We start from the raw sequence: 25,713 nt of genomic DNA, 5'->3' as shown, positions 1-25,713 counted from the left end.
TAAGATCAAAGCATGTGATTTTCCACTTGTTTATTTGGATTTTTCTTTTGGAGTTTTGGTTTTATGAGATTATTCTATTATAAAAATGGACAATACAGAAAATGCATGTATAACCCAGAAGAAATTTCTTGTCAGCCCTGGGAGGGTTCTGGAAAGGAGAGAAGAAGACAATTTGGATCATATAACTTCAGAAAACTTATGTAGAAACTTATTATGTATAATTGGCAAAATTAAAAAAAAAAAAACCTTTATACCACTGAGGCAGCTAGCTGGAGCAATGGCTTAAACTGTTGGGCCTCAAACACTATATGACCCTGAGCAAGTTAAATAACCTGTTTGCCTCAGGCTCCTCAACTATAAAATGAAAACTGTAATAACACCTACTTAGAAGGGTTATTGTGCAAATGAAATGAAATAATATTTGTAAAGTGCTTAGCAAAATATCAGACATAGAGTAGGCACTATGTAAATTTGTTCCACTCTACCCCATGTAAAAAAATTGATACAATAATTAGAGAAATGCAAATTAAATATTCTAAAAGTTCTATTTCACATCCATGATACTGGCAAAAAAATGTTTTTAATGACAAATGGTGGAGAAGCTATGGTAAAACAGATACACTGACCACTGTGGAACTGTGAATGGAACCAATCTCTCTGGAAATCTATTTAGAAGCTTAAATAAAAAGTTACTAAATAATGCATACCCTTTAACCCAGATAGCTCAAATTATCAAGAGATTTTTAAAAGAGGTAAAAATATGTTAACATTTATATGAAATGATACAGTGTGAAATGAGCTGAACCAAAATAATAATGTGTTATAACATTGGTGTTATAAAAATCAGTAATTTTAAAGACTTGTATGAAGTGATAAAAAATGAAGTGAATATACTATAAAAATAGTCAATCAACTTTGAAAGATGGAAGAATTCTGATCAATACAATGACCATATGATTGCAGATGACCAACAATGATATACCATACACATCCTCACAGGCACACAACCTCACTCGGGATGAAGAATGAAACATCATTTTCATACAAGATGAATGAGAGAATGATTTGCTTGACTGCATATCTATAATAGAGAATTTATTCTTTTCCTCCCTCTACCAAGGAGCTGGGATGCAAAGAAGGAAGAGATGACTTCAGTTAAATTTTTTTTTAATTTTTTTTTTATTTTGAACCCTTAACTTCTGTGTATTGACTTATAGGTGGAAGAGTAGTAAGGGTAGGCAATGGGGGTCAAGTGACTTGCCCAGGGTCACACAGCTGGGAAGTGTCTGAGGCCGGATTTGAATCTAGGACCTCCCGTCTCTAGGCCTGGCTCTCAATCCACTGAGCTACCCAGCTGCCCCCACTTCAGTTAAATTTTAATTAAATTTAAAATGGTGTTTTTTAATGCATCATTGGGAGCTCTTAAGAAACCAGTATTAAAATCTGTTTTTAAAAATCCAAATCAGAACTGTAATTTTTCTATAAAATCTGAATTATCTGCTATCAAAGTGGTCAACATACTTCTTAAGCTACATAAAATATCAGTATTAATTCCCATGTTTACCATTACATAACACTAAATTTAATGCTATAATGAATACAACCACACATACATATATACACTGTATTCTGAATATCTAAATATTTTATAAGACAAAACTGAGGTTTTTAGAATGCTTCTGATTTTATCTGATTAATTTCAGAGTTGATTAAACAGGTCTCCTAATATATTAACTACCTCCCTTTAAATTTAACACGACAGGAAACAAATAGGTTATGACTATAATATGCCTAATAAATTCCTCAAGCTTCCTTTCCAATCAATATAATCTAAATGTAAAAAAAAAGTAGGAGTTGCAATCATGATTTCTGACAAAGCCAAAGTAAAAATAAATCTGGTTAAAAGAGATAGAGAAGGTAATTACATCCTAATAAAAGGCAGTATAAACAATGAAGAAATAGCAGTACTCAACATGTATACAACAAATGGTATAGCATCTAAACTTCCAAAGGAGAAACTGGCAGAGCTCAAGGAGGAAATATATAATAAAACTACACTAGCAGGAGACCAAAACCTTCCTCTATCAGATCTAGATAAATCACACCAAAAAATAAATAAGAAAGAGATGAAAGGTGAATGAAATCCTAGAAAATTTAAGAGTTAATAGATAAATGGAGAAAATAAATAGGGACAAAAAGAAATACATCTTCTTTTCAGCAGCATATGGAACATTTATAAAGAATGACAATGTACTAGGGCAAAGAAACATGGCCAACAAAGGCAAAAAAGCAGAAATAATAAATGCAACCACATCAGATCATAATACAATAAAAATAGTTATTAGCAAAGATACATGGAGAGGCAAACCAAAAACTAATTGAAAATTAAATAATATGATTCTTGTTAAAATCATTATCTGGGATAAGATGGATGCCATCTTGACCGACAGGACTGGCAGCTGAGAATCTGGAATGTTGCCAGGTGCCCTGAGCCAGGGGCAAAAATCAGTTGGCTCTGCCCTATAAATACCCCCAAGTAACAACAGTTGGGAGCTCAGATTTGAGCAGGCTTCTCCCAGCAAGAACTGGGACAGAGGGAGGTGAAGGGTGGAAGGGGTAGGCCTGAAACCTGTAACCTGTACTTGACTGAGACAGCTAGTGATCAATCAACAACACTGATAGTAGAGCTGAGAGGGTATATATATCATCTATCAACATCAACATCAATAGTCTTCCTAATCTCTGGCTTAACTGAGGTCAGGTCAGGTCAGAGTTAGTGAGAGAGTGAAGATCTCCAGTTTCTACCAGCCTAACAATCTCCAGACGTGCAACAATTAGTTTAGTAGTCAAACAAATAGCAATAGGGTTCCCAGATCCTCAAACCTATTACATTGTTTTCATTTCCCCGTTAATAATTTAATATAGTAATTTACCAACAAGTACCTTTCCTGAGTGGTTATTCTACCAAAGCCCTTGGGAAAGGGAGATCAATACTCAGTCAGATAACAACGTTTCCAATAGCCAATCAATAGCCTTATCAACAACTAATCCAACCTCAGATTGGGGCCTAGTGAGGTTAACCATCTATTTAACCTCTCAAGGGTCCAAACCTGGGCAAATGTTAGAAAGAAACAACTGACAGGCTTATTCAATCAAGTCTGTCAGGGAGAAGAGGCATAGATTGCATCCATAGCTATTGTTAGAGGAGTGTTTGTTTCCTCCCACACCAACTATAGCCAGTTTAGGCCTTGGGCACCTGATCCCTCCTCCATTCATACTATTTCTGAGATCTACATACCATCCATCCTCCAAGATCTAGAGCAGTGGTTCCCAAACTTTTTTGGCCTACCACCCCCTTTCCAGAAAAAATATTACTTAGCACCCCCTGTCACATACCACCACCGCCCCCAAATGCACCTGTGGCCATCACTGCTCCCCCAGATTGCTGCAGCACCCACCAGGGGGCAGTGGTGCTCACTTTGGAAATCACTGATCTAGAGGAATATCTATAGAAGACATATAAAGTTATTAAGGGCTTTTCATTCCTTTTTAACATTCTCCAAAGTAAGTTAAAGAATAATTCATAGAAATAATTAATTTCACTGATGACAATGACAATGTTCAGACTTCTGACCAAAACCTATGGGATGCAACCAAAGCAGTACTAAGGGGGAAATTTATATCCTTGAGTGCATATATTAACAAATTAGGGAGGGCAGAGGCTAATGAATTGGGCATGCAACTTAAAAAACTAGAAAGCAAACAAATTAAAAATCTCCATATGAAAACTAAATTAGAAATACTAAAAATCAAAGGAGAAAGGTAAAATTGAAAGTAAAAGAACTATTGAATTAATAAATAAGACTAGAAACTAGTACTTTGAAAAAATAGACAAAGTACTGGTCAATCTAATAAAAAGAAAAAGGAAAGAAGAAAACCAAATTAACTGTATCAAAGATGAAAAGGGAGACCACACATCTAATGAGAAGGAAATTAAGGCAATCATTAAAAACTATTTTGCCCAATTATATAGCAATAAATATAGCAATCTAGGTGATATGGATGAATATTTACAAAAATATAAATGGCCTAGATTAACAGCAGAAGAAATAGAATACTTAAATAATCCAATATCAGAAAAAGAAATTGAACAAGCCATCAAAGAACTCCCTAAGAAAAAATTACCAGGGCCTGATAGATTCCCAAGTGAATTCTATCAAACATTCAAAGAACTAATCCCAATACTATACAAATTATTTGACATAATAAGCAAAGAAGGAGTTCTACCAAATTCCTTTTATGACACTAATATGATATTGATTCCAAAGCCAGGCTGACCAAAAACAGAGAAAACTACAGACCAATCTACCTAGTGAATATAGATGCAAAAAATTTAAATAGAATACTAGCAAAAAGACTCCAGCAAGTGATCAATAGGGTTATCCATCATGATCAGGTGGGATTTAAACCAGGAATGCAAGGATGGTTCAATATTAGGAAAACCATCCACATAATTGACCATATCAACAGTCTAACAAACAAAAATCACATGATTATCTCAATAGATGCTGAAAAAGCCTTTGACAAAATACAGCATCCATTCCTATTGAAAACACTAGAACATATAGGAATAGAAGGATCTTTCCTAAAAATAATTAACAGTATATATTCAAAACCATCAACAAACATCATATGCAATGGGGAAAAATTAGAAGCATTCCCAATAAGATGAGGAGTGAAACAAGGATGCCCATTATCACCTCTAGTATTTAACATTGTACTAGAAACCCTAACAGTAGCGATTAGAGGAAAAAAAAGAAATTGAAGGTTATTAAAATAGGCAATGAGGAGACCAAGCTATCACTCTTTGCAGATGATATAATGATCTACTTAAAAAATCCTAGAGAGGGGGCAGCTGGGTAGCTCAGTGGATTGAGAGCCAGGCCTAGAGATGGCAGGTCCTAGGTTCAAATCTGACCTCAGACACTTCCCAGCTGTGTGACCCTCGGCAAATCACTTGACCTCCCCATTGCCCAGTCCTTACCACTCTTCTGCCTTGGAACCAATACACAGTATTGACTCCAAGATGGAAGGTAAGGGTTTTTTGTTTTTTAAATCCTAAAGAATCAACTAAAAAGCTAGTGGAAATAATCAACAACTTTAGCAAAGTTGCAGGATACAAAATAAACCCACATAAATCATCAGCATTTATACATATTTCCAACACATCACAGCAGGAAGAGTTAGAAAGAGAAACACCACTGAAAATCACCCTAGACAACATAAAATACTTGGGAATCTATCTACCAAAACAAACACAGGAATTATATGAACACAACTACAAAACACTTTTCAAACAATTAAAACTAGATCTAAACCATTGGAAAAACATTAATTGCTCATGGGTAGGACGAGCTAATGTAATAAAAAGGACCATTCTACCCAAATTAATTTACTTATTTAGTGCCATACCTATAAAACTACCAAGAAACTTTATTATATCAGAAAAAACTATAACAAAGTTCATTTGGAAGAACAAAAGATCAAGAATATCAAGGGAAATAATGAAAAAAAAAAGTGAAGGAAGGTGGCCTAGCAGTACCAGATATTAAACTATACTATAAAGCAGTGGTTACAAAAACAATATGGTACTGGCTAAGAGACAAAAGGGAAGATCAGGGGAATAGACTTGGGGTAAATGACATCAGCAAGACAGTCTATGATAAGCCCAAAGAGCCCAGCTTTGGGGACAAAAATCCATTATTTGACAAAAACTCCTGGGAAAATTGGAAAACAATATGGGAGAGATTAGGTTTATATCAACATCTCACACCCTACACCAAGATAAATTCAAAATGGGTGAATGACTTGAATATAAAGAAGGAAATTATAAGTAAATTAGGTGAACACAAAATAGTATACTTGTCAGATCTCTGGGAAAGGAAAGATTTTAAAACCAAGCAAGAGTTGGAAAAGCTTACAAAATGTAAAATAAATAATTTTGATTACATTAAATTAAAAAGGTTTTGTACAAACAAAAACAATGCAACCAAAATCAGAAGGGAAACAACAAACTGGGAAAAAAATCTTGGTATCAAAAAACTCAGACAAAGGTCTAATTACTCAAATATACAAGGCACTAAATCAATTGTACAAAAAAAATCAAACCATTCCCCAATCGATAAATGGGCAAGGGACATGAATAGGCAATTTTCAGATAAAGAAATCAAAAGAATCAATAAGCACATGAGAAAGTGTTCTAAATCTCTAATAATTAGAGAAATGCAAATCAAAACACCTCTGAGGTATCACTTCACACCTAGCAGATTGGCTGAAATTACAACAGTGGAGAGAAATGAATGTTGGAGGGGATGTGGCAAAATTGAGACATTAATGCATTGCTGGTGGAGTTGTGAACTGATTCAACCATTCTGGATGACAATTTGGAACTATACCCAAAGAGAGCTAAAAGATTTCTTGCCCTTTGATCCAGCCATACCATTGCTGTGTTTGTACCCCCCAAAGAGATCATAAGGAAAAAGACACATACAAAAATATTTATAGCTGCGCTCCTTGTGGTGGCAAAAAACTGGAAAACAAGGAAATGCCAGTTAATTGGGGAATGGCAGAACAAACTGTGGTATCTGTTGGTGATGGAATACTACTGTGCTCACAGGAATAATAACCTGTAGGAATTCCATGTGAACTGGAATGACCTCTAGGAATTGATGCAGAGTGAAAGGAGCAGAGCCAGAAGAACATTGTACACAGAGACTGATATACTATGGTAAAATCGAATGTAATGGACTTCTGTATTAGCAGCAATGCAAGGATCCAGGACAACTCTGAGGGACTTCTGGAAAAGAACACTACCCACATTCAGAGGAAGAACTACAGGAGCGGAAATACAGACGAAAATCAACTGCTTGAACACATGGGCTGATGCAGACATGATTTGGAATGTAGATTCTAAACAACCACCCTAGTACAATTATCAATAATATGAAAATAGGTCTTGATCAATGACACATGAAAAAGCCAGGGGAAATGTGTGTCGGTTTCAGGGGGGCAGATTTGGGGGGCGGGGGGCGCGGTGGCAGGGAGTCAACATGAATCATGTAACCATGGAAAAATTTTTCTAAAAAATAAAATTTAAAAAAAAAATAAAATCAATGTAAAAAAATTACATCAGTTTTCAAAAACAGATAGAAGTCCAATCTAAATGAATAACTTCTGGTTCGATATAATTGGGCCTGCCAATCTCGTCATGAATCAGTCTATACTGATTTACAAGGAAAATGAGATTAGAAGTACAACTCTCAGAAGATTCACCAATGACATTTTTTTAATGCAAGAACCCAATAAAAGTATTAGCACAACTGTATACATGCTATTAAGAAACAAATAAATATGAAAACAAACAGCAGTTGCTTAGGGCTGCTACTAGGTCTGTACCTAGGGCTTAAGAAACAACTCCCACTCTGAAAGTAGACAGAGGTCAAGGCAGAAGGGGAACCAGGCTTTTTCTTGCATACAGAGTAAATATGGCTCTTTACCTTGACAAAATCCTGAAATGTGGAATTGGGCATCAAAAAGATCATAGCTTTTTAAATTATTGTAAGGTGGTGCACTTTTAGAACTGACTATAAATAGAAATAGAGCAAAACTGACTATGAAAAGGAAAATCTGTGTCTTCATTAGAGTCAGGAAGTCCCTTCACCAAGTCAAGTGAGCAAAATAGTATGAAGCTTCAAGGGCTGTGTGTCATTTGAAATTGTTGTAAGCTCTGGAAAACTACAACTCCCAGGACTCTCTCTACTACAACTTCCCCTGACACCTCCCACTTCCTTTGTGGGAGGTGTCAGAGAAAGCATAAAAGGGCAAGTTTGGCGCCTTTTCCCTCTCTCTCTACCCAAGAGGGTCTTGCTCTCCAGCCTGGAGGCTCTAGACCCTGGAAGCTCTGCTCTCTACCCTGATCTCTCTCGGCACCTTTTTCCCCTTCTGTCTACCTCCTAGTTTTCCCTAGACCTTCCCTTTCCTAATCTAAATAAAGCCTAGCTATTCTAAACCCTAAATTCGCTCTCTGATCATTTATTTGAGCCCCTGAAGGGCTCTGATCAATTTCCCCACAAGGGGCTGGGGACCATTACCTTCCTTTCCCTTCCTCTACCTTCCTCCCAATCCAGCCTACCTTCCTACCTTTTCCCTTCACTTTCACCTTACAGTTGCCAAAAGTGATCTGTCCAAGGTCACCTGAGACAAAAGCCAATTCCTGGTAGTGGTGCTTGTCAGTGTGCCACTAATAAAGCCTCCTAGAATAACTCCTGGGGTAGTTCTACCCTGTCAGAATTTAACCAATCACTTATATGACCATGCTCATGAGTAACTGACCAGAGCTGAATTAGGCTTTTTCATTGTACCAGCTTCACAGGTAGGATAAGAGAACAGGGGCTGAGCCAGAGAAAGGGAACGCCTCCCTTTCCCTTAGGTCCCTATATCCCTGGCCAGGCTGGGCCTAAGGTTCTCTGTCACTACACCTTCACTGGCAGGACTTCCTGAAAACAAGTGCTCAGGGCCTAAACCCTGTGCTTCAGTAAAAAGGAATTCCTCTTTTAGATCCCTTAAATCTATAAGTCCCTCACCAATACGAAGGGTCTTGGATGCTTGGGTCCAAGGCCTCTGTCCCAGTGGAAGGGAGTTCCTCCCCTATCATCAACAAGGTGAGGCTTGAACCTTTCCCAAAACAATATATCTTGTATATAACTAATTATAAGCATACTGTCTGCTCCATTAGAATGTAAGCTCCAGGAAGGCAGCAAATGTTTTTGTTTTCTCCTGCTTCTCAGCAAAGTACTGAACATTTAGGAAATGTTTGTTTATTATTCTTGCATTATTTAAACAGCAGTAAGGAAGTAATATATTTATGTAAATAGTGTTTAAGAGCTTTTGTGAAAATCATTTGATGCTACATAATTACACAACAAATATTTCAAAGGTAATTATTCTCTTACTCACCATAATTGTTATTTCTCTTTTACAGATGTTGAGATCAGGCAAGTTATTAACATACATTCGCTTTAATGCACATCGTATTCCACCATGTGTCCGTACCAGAAACACAGTGGAGAATCCACCTATGGGAAGGAGGGGGAAAAAATCAATCCAAAAGAAAAGACGTGGACATAAAAACTAAAGATTCTTTTTTTAAAACTATGTGTGTTTTTAAAAATAATAATTATGGGCAGGGGGTACATTTTCTCTTGACTTATTAAGAGTTTTAAATCTTAACCTTGAGTCATTAAAAGCTGGTTCACTTGCAATTTGTGAAGCAGTTTATTTAATTAAAATTATGTTTGTCTCTATAACCTCATAAAATGCTAAGATTTCCCATTTAAGCCCAATCTCAGTTTTAAAACAATCAATTTTTATAGCTATACATAAATTATGAAGATAGAAAATAGCTGTTCACATTCCCCTATCACTTTAAAATTTGCATTGTTTTCCCTACCAAAATCCTTCCAAGTTAAGTACTACTCAGTTACTATTATCCAAATTTTATAGGTGAAGAAATAGACAGGGGAGTTGATAGACAAGGCATTCATCTGGTAGGTCAGAGAATTAAATCTTCTGAGCTAAATCAACAATTTGGAGAGCAGGGGAGGGAATTACTAGATGAGTAAATATAAAATATACAAAAGACACATAAGACATGCAGCAATGAGAGGGGAAGTAGTGATTAAGGGAATCAAGAAAGAACGCTTGAAGGAGATCCATACTTGTGCTGAACCTTAAAAGGAGTCATGGATTCTGAAAGCAGAGGTACATTTCAGTCACAGAGGTCTAGGCCAAAAAATGGGGATGGGGGAAAGGTGCAGGAAGAGGAAGAGAAGGAAAAGAAGCTCTTACATGATGCTTTAAAGTTTGCAAAGCACTTTACATAAGTTATTTCAATTGATTCTCACAACCACCTGATGAGGTAGGCACTCTTATTATCTCCATTTTCAATACCAGAAAACTAAGGTTGACAGGTTAAGTGATTTGCCTAGATTCTAATTTAGTTGTTTCTAACTCCCAAGTCCATCTCTTACATGGAAGAGGATAGGCTATACAGTAAAGCACGTTAAATGCCAAATAAAGGAGTGTTTTACCCTAAAGGCAATGAGAAGCTATTGAAGTTTCTTTAATATGGAAATGGAATTATAAATTCTCTGCTTTAAGATTATGGATTTGATAGGTATGTGGAAGATAGATTGGAAGCAATAGGGACTAAAAGACAACTATAATAGAGAAAGAAATGGCAGCTGTGGCAGAAGTAATGATAATGGAAAGATGTGAAAAACGCTATTGTCAGTTAAGTAATGCATAGTTTTGAGAGCTGGACATGAGAATCAAAAAAATCTGAGTTTAAATCTAGGCTGAAACATTTCCTAGCTGTGTTAACCTGGGCAAGTCACTTTGACTTCTATGTGCCTCAGTTTCCTCAATTGTAAAATGAGGAAAATATTAGCACCTACCTACTAATGTTGTTGTTGGGATCACATGAGACATTCATAAAATCTAACTTAATTCAGTGCCTGGCACAATATACTTGTTTCCTTCCTGAGAAAAGAGAATCAATAAGACTTAGCAAGTGACTGGATACAGGGGATAAAGGAGGGTGGAGAATGATAACTCCATCAATAAACATGTATGAAGTGCCAACTCTACACCAGACCCTCAGTCAAAAGCTGGAGATACAAAGAGACAAAAAAAGAGCCCTTGTGCTCAAGGAATTTACAATCTAACAAAAGAGACAACATTCAAATAAGTATGCACAAAGCCAGCTATATACAGGACAAATAGGAAATAATCAAAAGAGAGCAAGCATTGGAATTAAGATGGGTTGTACACAGAGATACACTGTGGCACAATCGAATGTAATGAACTTCTCTACTAACAATGCAATGATCCAAGACAATTCTGAGGGACTTATGAGAAAGAACACTATACACATCCAGAGAAAGAACTGTGGGAGAAGAAACACAGAAGAAAAACATTTACTTGGTCACATGGTTCGTTGGAGATATGATTGAAGATGTAGACTCTAAATGATCACTCTTGCAAACATTAATAACATGGAAATGGGTCTTGATCAACGATACATGTAAAACCCAGTGGAATTGCTTGTAGGCTATGGGAAGGGGAAGGAAAAGAGGGGAAGAAAAGAACATGAATCATGTAACCATGGGAAAAAACTTCTAAATTAAATAAATAAAGGAATAGGTTAGGGCAGGCTTTCTCTAGAAGATGGGGTTTTAACTGGAATTTAAAAGAAGCCATGGAGTTCTGTCCTCAGAGCAGAAGAGGGACAATCAGAGAAAATGCTAAGAGATATTTTTAAAGAGACCAGTGTCACTTGACCAAAGAGTAACAAGTATGTATATATGTGTTGGGGAATAAAGTTTAAGAAGTCTGGAAAGGGAAAAAGGAGCTAGGTTATGAAGACCATCGACTGCCAAACATAACATATTTTCTATTTGTTCCTAAAGGTAATAGGGAGCCACTGGAGTTTATTGAGTAGGGAGAGCCTGGGCCTAGAATTAAAAAGATCTCACTTACAGGGTTGGGGGGAATAAAGCACAGGCATAGTGATCTGTAATCAGTACTGGAGGTAAAAGCACTTATGTGGTCCAAATGATAGACCTAGTCTAGGGGAAACATAACCTTACAAAGTAATAATTCAAAATAGTAAATTTTTCATTAGAACATGCATTTGAATCACTATGCTAATTTTCTCCCCTCTCCCCTACCTTTCCCTATTATTACAATAATTGCAACACTCTCCCAGTCTTTCAGGCTTTAACCTAGGCCAGTGATGGGCAAACTTTTTAAAGAGGGGGCCAAAGGAAAGGAAATGCTCATCTGTCAATTTGTTTCTAAGGCAGCTCTTTCGAAGTTTCATTGTATTGTGTCCTATTCATTGTATTCATCAGATTAGGAATAATGTCCTAGGGCTGGAGAGAACATTTCAGCCCCCCCCCCCCCAAATCTGGTCCTCGGGCCATAGTTTGCCCATCACTGACCTAGGCAATTCTCGATTTTTCACCTCTCTCTCACTCAAGCTGTTGCCAAAGCCTGTCAATTTTGCTTTTGCAATATTTCTCAAATATGTCACCTTCTCTTCTCTGACACTGCCTTTTAAGGGCTAAAATAGGGGTTTTGACAAAATAAGAGAGTAGTTTTTAATAATTTAAGTTTAATGAGAATATAGTAGAGTTGTAAATTAATATTATCCCTTTAAGCCAAGAGAAAAGAAAACTTCTAGCAGCTTTTAACAATTAACATTTAGCTGAATTAAAATAGAGATAGTAAAAGAATATAGTAAAGGAGGGAAAGATAGAAAAAAGCCTGCAACTGACACTCGCTCAGCAGGTGGCTCCCCATTCCTATTTCCTGTTACTGTGGGCTGGTTAATCCCTACACATACCTATGGTAAGAGGACCTCCATGTCAACTTAAATTAAAAAAGAAATAATTCCTTTTTACAGCCTCTACTTTAATATCAGCTCTCATGGGTCTGCCTGCCTCAAGTCTCTCCCCACTCTAGTCTATTCACATTCAGTCATTTAAGTGACTTTCCTAAAAGACAGGTCTGACCATATAACTAGATGACCCTATCGACTCGGGGTTATCTTTATCACTGTCCCAAGCAGCTTCATGGGGAGTAGTAATAGAGAGAGATAATATCAAAACCTTTACCAGCTGTGTGACCCTGGGCAAGTCACTTGACCCCCATTGCCCACCCTTACCAATCTTCCACCTATGAGACAATACACCGAAGTACAAGGGTTAAAAAAAAAAAAAAAAAACCTTTAGACATTCTCAAATCAAGTATCTTTAGAAACTCAACAAGTATAGTTATATTAACCTCTTTAGCAAAGCAAAAAAAGCTTCATTAAATATCTTGACTATTACATAAAGAGTGAATATTTTTTAAAGGATTGCTTTTCCAACAAAATTGGATGTATTTCACATGTATGGTGAGTCAGATGAGGGTTGGTAATACATGACCAGTTTAGAATATAAACCAGATTATATGTAAACTTCGTTATCCAATAAAACTATTATATACAATGATTTTGACTAAAACTTAATTCTAACAGTAAAATCCAAAAAGAATACTGAAAATTTTAGCTGCTCTTTAAATAAAAACTGTGATACTTTAAAACACACAGGAAAGAGAAAAAGCCAACAATTCAAAAAAGTTACTGGGGTTCCTCTATTTACAAAAGGATATGAGTAGGAGCAGCTATGCCACTTTACATAGCATGTAAAGCAATATTAAAGAAATCTAAATTGACGTTCCCCCCCCCTTTCGGCCCCAACCTTTTCAACTTCTTTTTGGGTCTTGTCTTCTAGCATTAAGATTTTAAGCTCCTTGAGAGCTTAATTGTGTCTTCTTAATTGTGTCCCCAATAATCAGCCAAGTGCCTAGTACACAGTTGGTGCTTTAAAAATGTGCCCTGCATTGTATTCTGAATCAGAAATGAGAAAGACTTGAGTTAAAACCTTGTCTCTGTGTGACTTTGCAAGTTGTTTAACCTCATTGATCCTCAAGCAGTTCTCTTATAATTTATACAGAGAAATTTGAAGAAGTTTCACCCTGACATACTTAAAGATATGTTATTAGAAACCTTAGAGATCATTAGCCCTTTCATTTTACAAATGAGGAAACTGAGATCCAGATATATTAAGTGACTTGGTCATACAAGAAGCAATTTAACAGATCAAAATTCAGACTCCTATCTTGTGACCCCAGATTCATCACTCTTTCTACTGCACTACAATAGTGAAACAAAGTATTCTAGTCTTTTTAACATTATTTATTTTCCAACAAAATGAATGCACACATAGAATAAGAAAAATTTATATAAACATTTTAATGACTGAAAATTCTACGTTTGTCCAAAATAAGAATTATAATAGCTGAATTTTCTCTCAACCATAAAATCCAGATCAATCACTCTGTTTACCCAATACTATTATTTTTCTACTCAAACCCTGACCCCTCTTCCTAACTTCTCTATCTAATGAGAGATGTCCTCCACTATTCACTATCTATAGCCAATCAGTTGTAAAATTCTAGGCACTTTCATCACATCTCTCCTATGGGGGGGGGGCCCATTCTCTCCTCTGATATACCACCACTTTGGTGCAAGGCCATGTCACCTCTTGCATGAACATTATTTCAATCCTCCCTCCCTCTAAATCACTCCCCATCTCTAATTCATCTTCCTTCCAGCTGTCATTGATGTTCCCAAAGCACCAAACTATCACATTCCTACTCAAAAATTTTCAATGATTACTTCTTGACTCAAGAATAAAAGACGAAATCCTCAGCCTACCATTTAAACCCTTTCACAGGCTAGTTCCCACATCCCTTTCCAATATTAGTTTATTATTCCCTTCCATTCACACTCCATTTCAGTCCAACTGGCCTACCAGCTATTCCTAGTACAATACCATGCATCTCTTCTTTCATGCCTATAATTCCTGTCCTCCCAGGCTTCATGCCCCTTAAGACTCTCTATTATCTCTACTCAACAAATCTTGTTATTTAATTAAAGCCCTTCTTTAACCTGGCTCTGACTTCACTTCAGGCTTTGCTTTTCTCCGCCAACATATTATCTCCAGTCACCATGCCTTTGCATCACTTTTTTCTCACCTCAGGCTCTGAGAATCACTAATTTCCTTCAAAGCTCAGTTCTTAAATAAGGCCTTTCTTCATCCCCCACCTCAGCCCCCTTCCATCTAGTTACTGCCTTTTTTGTACTTATTTCTGTGTGTGTGGACACATACATGAGTACATGTAGAGTTCCCTCACATACAAAATAAGTTCCTTGATTAAAGATATTAATTCATTTTGAAATCTCAGTACCTCAAAGGCTCTGGCTTCTTAATGAACATTCTTTGAATCTTTCAAAGTTGAATACTAGTACCAATTCCTATGCTCTTAAGGATTCCTTCACCCCAGCTGGCATGAGCCTCTTCTTCCTGAATTACTTTTTCATATTTGTTACATATACATGTTATGCATTTATCTATGAATTGTCTTCCTCCAGATAGTTTCTTTGAAAAAGACTGTTTTATTTTTCTATCTGAATCCCCAGAGCCTTGAACATAGTAGGTATCTAGAAAATATTCACTGTGCTTGATTTCTATATGAACTGATGCGGAATGAAATGAGCAGCTACAAGATATCTATCTTGCATATAGCATTTGATGGCATGAGTATTTTGAAAACTACCTAGGTATCTATAGGTCCCTGGTTTAAGCATTCAAATATCTGAAACAGAAAACTGCCAAACCCTAAAACCAAGAGGTTTTATATGCAATATCTCAAAAGAATGCTGAAATTCTCATTTATATACTGAAATATCCCAAGTAGTATCAAACTAAAAATAGGTACTTAAAATAAAGTATCTATTTCCAAATTATCATTAAGGATTGTGATACAAAATAGTTTGGCAAGATTTAAAATAAATGGCTACATTAGTTATATTAAAAGAAAAGCCAATGTGTTACCAATGAGATAAAAAATTCTTTCTGCAGAGTATATATCTTCATATACAAGAATAAACTAAAATCCTCTTTAAAACCATTCAATTTTTGTTGAAGAAAGGAGTGTTAAGGGGGGAGAGGAGGAGTTGATATATTATGATATAACAGAAAAAAAAAACACTAGACTAGGAGAAGCAAGACAAATTAGTCTCAGATCCTTGCTCTAAAACTTTGAAATATGTCTTCTCCTTTACAATACCAGAATAATAATTTGCCTCAGACTGAATATCCCTTGATATGTAAAAAGCAAAATTCACTTCTCCACAACCAAGATTCTTCCCTCTTCTGAATATATTGTCAAGGGGACTATCATATTGCCTACTCAGCTCTCATTTAGACTTCTCTCAATCCCTTCATGCATCAAATCCATTACCAAATCTTGTCATTTTTTACTTCTCAACAACTCTCAAATTGAGTCCCTTCTTTCTATTCACACAACCACCACCCTAGTTCCTCATAAACTCTTAACTACATTGTTACTATTGTAACTGGTACCTTCTAATTCTCTTGCCACTCCAACCCATATTCTATAAAGCTCTGAAGGTTTGATTCTTTGACATTTAAATCTCCTCGCAATCCAATTTCTTCCTATTTTCTAGTCCTCCTATCTTACTCCGCACCACACACATTCTATAATCCTAAAGCCAAATAACTAAGTAGTCAAATAATACAAATTTCTTAAAAGAACTGTAAACATTTTTTTGTTTTAACTCTCAAATGTACTTTGCTTTTTTAAGATCCATTTATTTAATTAATTAATTTAGGGTATTTTTCCATGGTTACATGATTCATATTCTTTTCCTCCCCTCCTCCCTCCCCCCTCCCATTGCCAATAAGCAATTCAACTGGGTTTTACATGTATCAATGATCAAGACTTATTACCATATTATTAATATTTGCAATAGAGTGATCATTTAGATCTCCAGTCATATCTCCATTGAACCATGTGATCAGGGAAATGTTATTCTTCTGTGTTTCTACTCCCACAGTTCTTTCTCTAGATGTGGATAGTGTTCTTTCTCATAAGTCTCTCAGAATTGTCCTGTATCGTTGCATTGCTGCTAGTAGAGAAGTCCATTATGTTCAATTGTGCCACAGTGTATCAAGTCTCTGTGTACAACGTTCTCCTGGTTCTGCTCCTTTCACTCTGCGTTATTCCTGAGGTCGTTCCAAAAGAACTGTAAACTGAATAACCAAAGTCAAATAATACTACAAATTATTTGGAATAATGTAAATCAAAACAACCATAAGATTTTATTTCACACCCAAAAAATTTGCAAAAATGGCAAAAAGGGAGGCAGCTAAGAAAGCCAGGCCTAGAGACAGGAGTCTGGGTTCAAATCTGGCCACAGACACTTCCTAGCTGCACAACCCTAGGCAAGTCACTTAACCCCAATTGCCTAGCTCTGCCCTGGAATAATACTTAGTATTGATTCCAATATGGAAGGTAAGATTTCTTTTTAAATAACAAAAGATAGGAAGTCAGTGGGGGGAGGAAGGGTCAGCATACTGGTACAGAGATGGAGCTATGAGTAAGTATAATCATTTTGGAAAATAATTTGAAATTATGTAAATGATGGGACTAAAAAGTTTATACTCAGATTCCACCACTACTAGATTTATATCTCAGAGATTCCAATTAAAACAAAATATTTATAGCAGCACTTTTCTGTGGCAGCAAAAAAATTGGTAAGAAAATAGGTGCCCAATGAGTAAACCTACTGTGACACATTAATTTTATTAATATTACTATGCTTTGGAAGGGGACAGAATAAATTAAAATGAATAAATGAACAACAAAATTTTATTAACTACTTACTATATGTAAGCATGTAAGACAGTCCCTGCTCTCAAGGAGTTCACATTCTAATGGGGTTTCAGATACAACTCAGTTGGGTAAGTCCCATGGTTCTAAAGCAGGTCATGTCTTTTCTTTGATGCCATTTCCACTCATAAAATAATAGTAGTCCCTGATGTTGAACTATTTGACAGTACCAAGAACTGCGGAAGCAAGAATTGTGTTTTCTAGGTCTTCAACAGCTATAGCTCTAGTCCCTACAAGAGCAGTAGGCAGGTGGTATCTCCATAGGAATGCTTCCTGGCATGGTGGCTAAGGGCATTGGATTAGATGCATCCAAAAGCTCCTGGGTTTAGAGTCCTAAGCTGATTCCACTGGGATATGAGCAGAGATGCTGGTCAAGGTGGTGGTAGTTTGTCTTGCCTGGCACATGCTGCCTCCTCTCTCTGCTACAGAGTGCCTTGTTTCATCTAGGCTGAACTGCCTGCCTTGTGAGTTGCAGTTGTTGGCAGTTAAGTGGGGGAATCTGCCCTTTCTCCAAAGGAGTTGCTGTAGGGGCTGGGTTGGAAGCAGAACCAATAGCATGGGAGTACTGCTTCAAAGAATTTAGAAAACCAAGCTAACAGAAAAAAAATTTTAATATCACAAATCACTAATAAATACAAATTAAAGTAACTCTGAGGTCCCACCTTATATCCATCAAATTGACAAAGAATTCAAAACTGGAAAAATGAAAGGCTGTGGAAAAAGAGGCAAGTAATACACTGCTGGTAAACCTATACCAGAACCAAAAAGTCACTAAATTGTATATAACCTTTGACCCTCATTTGAGGTTTTCAAGCAAAACCTAGATGAATAATTGATCAATGATGATGAATTGATGAATGAATAATTGTTAGGTATACCTGAGAGATTTCTTTCAGTTATGGGTTGAACTAAATGGCTGCTAACAATTATCATCATCTTCATTATTATAATTCTTTCTACTTTCTGTGATTCCAAGTAAATGATGGCAAACATCTCTTCTAGCTCTAAATTCCTATAAGATGCTTTCATAAATTATTTTGCCTTGAAATAACTCTGTCGTTTTTAAAAATGATAAAGGCTGATATTATGAGGATAATTAATATTTTATTTAGGCCCATGTTGGTAGAATAAAATCGACCACGTGCCCGTAAAAATTTCAAATTGCCACCTCAGCCATTACGTTCAGTACCATACCTAATCTTTTCTATGTCCCCCAGAGAGCACGCCCAGGTAGCAAAGAGAGCCCGCCTCCAATGACCCCAAGAGTCTTATATCACTCTCTTACATCATCAAACTTCCTGTCTGCCTCCATTTTTACAAGAGGAATCATGGGAAATGTAGATTTCAAAGTCCCCTAAACATCCACAAGATGTTTATATCTACATATATCTATATATCTTAAGGCTCAAATGAGCCCCAAATACCTCTAAATGGAACCCCCAGAACTTATTTAAATAACACAACTCAGACTAAAGAAGAGACTAGAAATGCAAATTATAATTGAAATCTACTAGTTTCTCAAAGTATAATTTTAATTTAATAAAATCTCAAATTCAATTTGATAGATTGAACTTCACCATTACATCACATAAGTAATTCCTAAATTTAAAGTTAAATGTCTCAAGCAAGATCCTAAAATATTAACAACAAATAAAATGTTACAAAATAAATATTTTTCTTCTCAGCATTCAAATTTTGATTAAGGCACCACCAAGAAATTCTCAAACATAACTTGCCTACATATATGCAACTTAAGTGTTTTTTATTGAACATATCCTATTGAATATATGTACATATATAAGTGGAAATTAAACATTAGACTGTATTCCTTTTTTGGCACCCCAAGACAAGTTTTGGATTCTAAATAGAAAAAAGTTTAATCTTAAGACTGAAGCTACAAAATGATTCTTCCCCTCTTGCTGAATGAGGGTGGAGACAAGCTCTGGAAACAAGCTTCTTACAATAACATAGTAACTCACTAAGTTAGGCAAAGTCAAGCAGAAAAAAGTAGACATGTCATTGTGAGGTCATGCTAAACCTCTGACTCTAGGCCCCTGGAAAACCTTCCTCTTTTACAGTGAAGTTGGAATGCTCTAATCAAAGAGGCTTGGGAAAGGGAGGTCCACCAAGAGCATAAATTAGAATATGGGGAGGAAGTAGGATCTCTTTCTTTGGAATCCTATACCAAGTAGATATGCTGGATTTAGAGCCAGTTGTGATGAGGGGTGGCTAAAGAAACTGCCATTAACATGTGGTTGATGCCTTCTCTTTCTCTAATCCAATTTTTAATATTTAATAAATAATCATAAATTAAGATATGGTCTCCAGAAAATTTTAATCATAATATATTCACATATACACGTGTATATGTATGTACATCTATATATTTATACATATATGTGCATCTATATGAACAATATGCTATGGTTGCCTAAAGGCAATAAGAAATTATGTTTCTATTGAAGGTAATATAGGGACAATCATATCTAGCAATCCTTCAGTATCTAATCATATTCAACAATTCTAATGAAAACATTTATAAACTCCTTATTTTATGCCTCGCAGTGTAGGAGGTACTAGAAATATAAAAGTAAAAAACCAGAGCTCCTGTTCTCCAAGAACTGACATCCTCTTTGGAGCAAGCCAGGAAGGCTATACAGAATAGTGCAATATAAGGGATGATAGGGTCAAAGGTGGGATCCAGACAAAATGCAAGGTAGCATGGTACAGGTATAACACAAGTGGGAAGGGCAAGGAACAAGAAATCCAAAAGGCACTGATGAAAAGAGAATGTATTCCAGAAATGGATACTGGCTTGTGTAGACATATAGCAGCAAAAGAAGGATTGGAGAGATTGGGAAGAATCAGTAGTAATCCAGTTTGAATAATGAAGGGCACATTCACTGGCAACAAGGAAAGATCTAGCAAATAGAGACCCCCGCCCCCACAAGGAAGATAAGATCCTAGGGCCTGGTTGGCAAACCTGAGTTTGAGGGCCCAGAGGGCAAATTCAAGTTGTCTGTGAGCCCCCTATTACAGAGAAAGTTGAGGGAGAAAGTGCTTACTTTGGGCTACAGGGCAGAGGTGGAGCATTCAAAAAATGTCCTCAGGCGCTGGAAAGATGGGAAATAGAGCAGTTTCACCTGTGCAACATCTTTGTCATCATTGTCCTAGGGGATGGGCCTTGAGTTCAAAGACTTCAGTTCAAATCTTTGTTGCTATGGTTCAGTCTTGCCCACTCTTCCTGATCCCAGTTGGGGTTTTCTTGGCAGAAATATTAGAGAGTGGTTTGCCATTTCCTTCTCCAGTTCATTTTGCAGATGAGGAAACTAAGGCAAACAGAGTTAAGTGATTTGTCTAGGGTCATACAGCTAATACCTGAGGTCATATCTGAACTCAGGAAGATGAATCTTACTGACTCTGGGGCCAGTGTTTTAACTGCTTCATCCCTAGCTGCCTAAATTTTAATCTAGCCTCAAACATTTTCTAGCTATTTGCCCTTAAGCAAGTAGTTTAACCTCTATTTGCCTCAGTTTCCTCAATTGTAAAATCTACCTCAAGATCATTGTAAGGATTAAATGAGATAATATTTGTAAAGTGCTTAACACAAATGTTGTTTTCTCCATCTCTTCATTTTCTATTCTTCCACATATTTAATCAGTAGCTGCATCTTTTGACTTCCAAAGTTGATCTTACATCTGTTTTCTTCTCTCTCCTCAAGAAGATACAGTCTTAATTCAGGTCTTCATCACCTCTATCCTGGATACTTGCAAGAACTTCCAAATTATTTTGCCTGCCTCAAACCTTCCAACTCTCCAACTTGTCCCCCACAGAGTAATTTTCCTAAAAAAGAAGGTCTAACCATATGATTCCTCTATTCAACTCTACTTTTTCCCTAATAAGTTTAATATTAAATATAACTTCATATTTAACTAATCCTTTTTTCATTTTTATTTTTGTGTAACCTTTATAATATATGACATTATTAACTCTAGAATATATAATTCTTGAATAAGTAAATATACATATATTGGGCATGTATGCTCAAGAATTTTTCTTTTACTGGTAAGGATACACAATGAAAAAACATTTCAATTTCATTAATTTCTCCCTTGATTTTTAGTATTTCTAATTTAGTTTTCATCTGGGGATTTTTAATTTGCTCGCCTTATAGTTTTTTAAGTTGCATGCCCAATTCTTAATCTCTACCCTCCCTAATTTGTTAATATATGCACCCAAGGATATAAATTTCCCCCTGAGTACTTCCTTGGCTGCATCCCACAGAGTTTGGGTAGAATGTCTCATCATTGTCATGCTCTTCAATGAAATTGTTGATTGTTTCTATGATTTCTTCTTTGACTACCTGGTTTTAGAGAATCATATTATTTAATTTCCAATTAGTTTTTGATTTGCCTGTCCTAGTGCCCTTACTAATTATTATTTTTATTGCATTATGATCTGAGAAGGTTACGTTTAATATTTCTGCTCTTTTGCATTTGTTTACCATGTTTCTATGCCCTATTACATGGTCAATCTTTGTGAATGTACCATGTGCAGCTGAAAAGAAGGTTTATTCCTTTTTGTCCCTATTTATTTTTCTCCACATATCAATTAAATCTAATTTTTCTAGGACTTCATTCACCTCTCTTATCTCTTTCTTATTTATTTTTTGGTTTGATTTACCTAGATCTGAAAGAGGAATATTTAGATCTCCCACTAGTATGGTTTTACTATCTATTTCCTTCTTGAGCTCTGCCAGTTTCTCCTTTATGAATTTGGATGCTATGCCACTTGGTGCATACATATAGAGCACTGTTATTTCCTCATTGTCTATACTGCCTTTAATCAGGATGTAATGACCTTCCTTGTCTTTTTTTAATCATATCTATTTCTACTTTGGCTTTGTCAGAAACCATGATCGCCACTCCTGCCTTCTTTTTCTCATTTGACACCCAAAAGATTTTGCTCAAGCCTTTTACCTTAAACTTGTGTATATCTACCCACCTCATATGTGTTTCTTGTAGACAACATATGGTAGGATTTTGGTTTCTCATCCACTCTGCTATTTACTTCCATTTTATGAGCAAGTTCATTCCCTTCACATTCAGAGTTATAATTATCAGTTGTGCATTTGCTGACATTTTGGTATCCTCTCCTAGTTCTACCCCCTTCTTCTTACACTATTTCCTTTTAAAGCAGTGGTTTGCTTTAAGCTGGTAATCCTTATCCCCTCCCTTGATTAACCTCCCCTTCTACCCCCTCCCTTATTATTCCCCTCTTTTTATTTTTAAAGGCCTAATGAATTCCCTCCCCCTTCTTCTCCTCTCCCTTTATTGACCTCCCCACTCCCCTGCTCCCCTTAATTTATCCCTTCTGACTTTCTCAGTAGAGTTAGAGTTTTATATCCCAATGGCTATAGCTACTCTTCCCTCTCAGGGTTAATTACACTGAGAGTAAGGTTTAAATATTACCTCTTAATGCTCTCTTCCTCTCCTTCTTATAATAGTATTCGTTCCTTCCCCTTCCCAAGTCCTCTTTGTGTGTAATAGAATATCCTATTATTCTTATTCACTCAAGTTTCTCTTGGTGTCCCCTACTATTCACCCCCCTCTTTCCCACCCCCCATATCATCTTAGACCATTTAGTATTCCAACCTCTCCCTATGAATTATTCTTCTAATTACTATAATAGTGAATTCTATAATAGTGAATAGAGTTCACTACAGAGAATAATATATAACATTTCTCCACATAGGAATACAGATAATTAGATCTTATTGAAGCCCTTAAAGAGGCATGATAAACTCAAAGAGCCCAACTTTGGGGACAAAAATCCACTATTTGACAAAAACTTCTGGGAAATTTGGAAAACAATATGGGAGAGATTAGGTTTAGATCAACATCTCACACCCTACACCAAGATAAATTCAGAATGGGTGAATGACTTAAATATAAAGAGGGAAACTATAAATAAGTTAAGTGAACACAGAATAATATACTTGTCAGATCTGTGGGAAAGGAAAGATTTTAAAACAAAGCAAGAATTAGAAAATTACAAAATGTAAATTAAATGGTTTTGATTATATCAAACTAAAAAGCTTTTGTACAAACAAAAACAATGCAGCCAAAATCTGAAGGGAAACAACAAATTGGGAAAAAATCTTTATAACAAAAAACTCTGACAGAAGTCTCATTACTCAAATATACAAGGAGTTAAATCAATTGTATAATAAATCAAGCCATTCCCCAATTGATAAATGGGCAAGAGACATGAATAGGCAATTTTCAGATAAAGAAATCAAAATTATCAGTAAGCACATGAGAGTGTTCTAAATCTCTAATAATTAGAGAAATGCAAATCAAAACAACTCTGAGGTATCACTTCACACCTAGCAGATTGGCTAAAATGAAAGAAGGGGAGAGTAATGAATGCTGGAGGGGATGTGGCAAAATGGAGTTGTGAACTGATTCAACCATTCTGGCTGGCAATTTGGAACTATGCTTAAAGGGCTATAAAAGAATGCCTGCCCTTTGATCCAGCCATACCATTGTTGGGTTTGTACCCCAAAGAGATCATAGATAAACAGACTTGTACAAAAATATTTATAGCCGCGCTTTTTGTGGTGGCAAAAAACTGGAAAAGGAGGGTATGTCCTTCAATTGGAGAATGGCTGAACAAATTGTGGTATATGCAGGTGATGGAATACTATTGTGCTCAAAGGAATAATAAAGACTCGAGGAATTCCATGTGAACTGGAAAGACCTCCAGGAATTGATGCAGAGCGAAAAGAGCAGAGCCAGAAGAACATTGTACACAGAGATCAATACACTGGGGTAAAATAGAATGCAATGGACTTCTGTACTAGCAGCAATGCAATGACCCAGGACAATTCTGAGGGACTTATGGAAAAAAATGCTACCCACATTCGGATGAAGAACTGCAGGAGAGGAAACACAAGAAAAAAAAAAAACAACTGCTTGAACACATGGGTTGAGGTGGACATGATTGGGGATGTAGACTCGAAACAAGCACACCAATGCAACTATCAACAATTTAGAAATAGGTCTTGATCAATGACACATGTTAAAACCAGTGAAAATGTGCATCGGCCATGGGTGGGAGGAGTGCGGGGGGTGAAGGGGAAAGTAGGAGCATGAATCATGTAACCATGTTAAAAATGAATATTAAGGGGCAGCTGGGTAGCTCAGTGGCGTGAGAGTCAGGCCTAGAGACAGGAGGTCCTAGGTTCAAACCCGGCCTCAGCCACTTCCCAGCTGTGTGACCCTGGGCAGGTCACTTGACCCCCATTGCCCACCCTTACCACTCTTCCACCTATGAGACAATACACCGAAAGTACAAGGGTTTTAAAAAAATGAATATTAATAAATGTTTAAAAAAACATTTCAAAAGCAGTTACTTAGAATCGAAGGAAGAAAAGAAAGGGAGAATGCTGGGGGCTTGAGCAAAGAGATGAAAAACAGCTACTTGGAGAAAAACAATGGAAAATCAAAAATGAATAAATGAACTATTGTGCAATAATGAAGATCCAAATGAGATTAGGTAAGAATTTATATTGGACCCAATCAGCATCATTTCATTATAACTTCCTCTAACTCCCTCTAGCATCTTTCAGAAGCTCTGGAATAGGAACTGAGTAGACAAGTGGCTGTTAAGGTTAAGGATTAGCCATATCTGAAGAAGAAACAGAGGCCAAAAGATTAAAGACGAGAAGGTAGTGCCCCTTCAAATTGGTTATATATAGGATCCAGAATCCCAACAGTCAAAAGAGAGGCCAGAAAAGGGAAGACAAAGGGCAGGAAGCAATTAAAGAGAACAAGAAATCCTGGTGAGGATAAGAAACAAATTTAGAAGAGGTGAAAGGACAAGAGATTGTGATAGAAGATAATTTCAATATCTTTTAAGAGGAAGAAAAGTTGGATGTGAAAATTAAAAATTGAGAGATGATGTTGATGTTGACACTTCCATTCTGGGAATACAACAGCTCTTCCAGGCACCAGCCTTGACATCATCACACAACCATTACTGTTTCAGCAGTTAGTACAACAATCTGTAGTGTGACACACACAAATGTTCTATAAACAAAAAATCTGCTCAGAAAAGTAGCAACAGAAAGTCATCTATTACTTCAAGGTCTGATGCAAAAACCTTGGCTCAAAAATAATAGATACATACTTGGACACTGAGTGTAATCATTATTGAAAAGTACATTCTACAGAGTTTCAAAAGTATTTATCTTTATGAACATCTCTTCTAAATAAAAAAGCTAGC

The 25,713-nt window shown here is 36.3% G+C and overlaps 1 protein-coding gene across 1 annotated transcript in view; it reads right to left on the bottom strand.

The window, feature by feature from the left end:
- BMP2K (BMP2 inducible kinase) overlaps positions 1 to 14,550 on the bottom strand; it is a 110,768-nt gene extending 96,218 nt beyond the window's left edge. Inside the window, exons 1-2 of the mRNA XM_044681607.1 lie at positions 14,481 to 14,550; positions 9,016 to 9,134 (exon numbers count right to left, since the gene is read on the bottom strand). Of these exons, the coding sequence (XP_044537542.1) occupies positions 9,016 to 9,134; positions 14,481 to 14,550 (189 nt within the window). The remainder of the gene's footprint in view (positions 1 to 9,015; positions 9,135 to 14,480) is intronic.
- Positions 14,551 to 25,713: the final 11,163 nt, after the last annotated feature.

Source organism: Gracilinanus agilis, chromosome 6, assembly GCF_016433145.1.
Source record: "Gracilinanus agilis isolate LMUSP501 chromosome 6, AgileGrace, whole genome shotgun sequence".
NCBI lineage: Eukaryota > Metazoa > Chordata > Mammalia > Didelphimorphia > Didelphidae > Gracilinanus > Gracilinanus agilis.
Note: the sequence above shows the minus strand (reverse complement) of the source record. Positions and strands in the feature narration are given on the sequence as shown.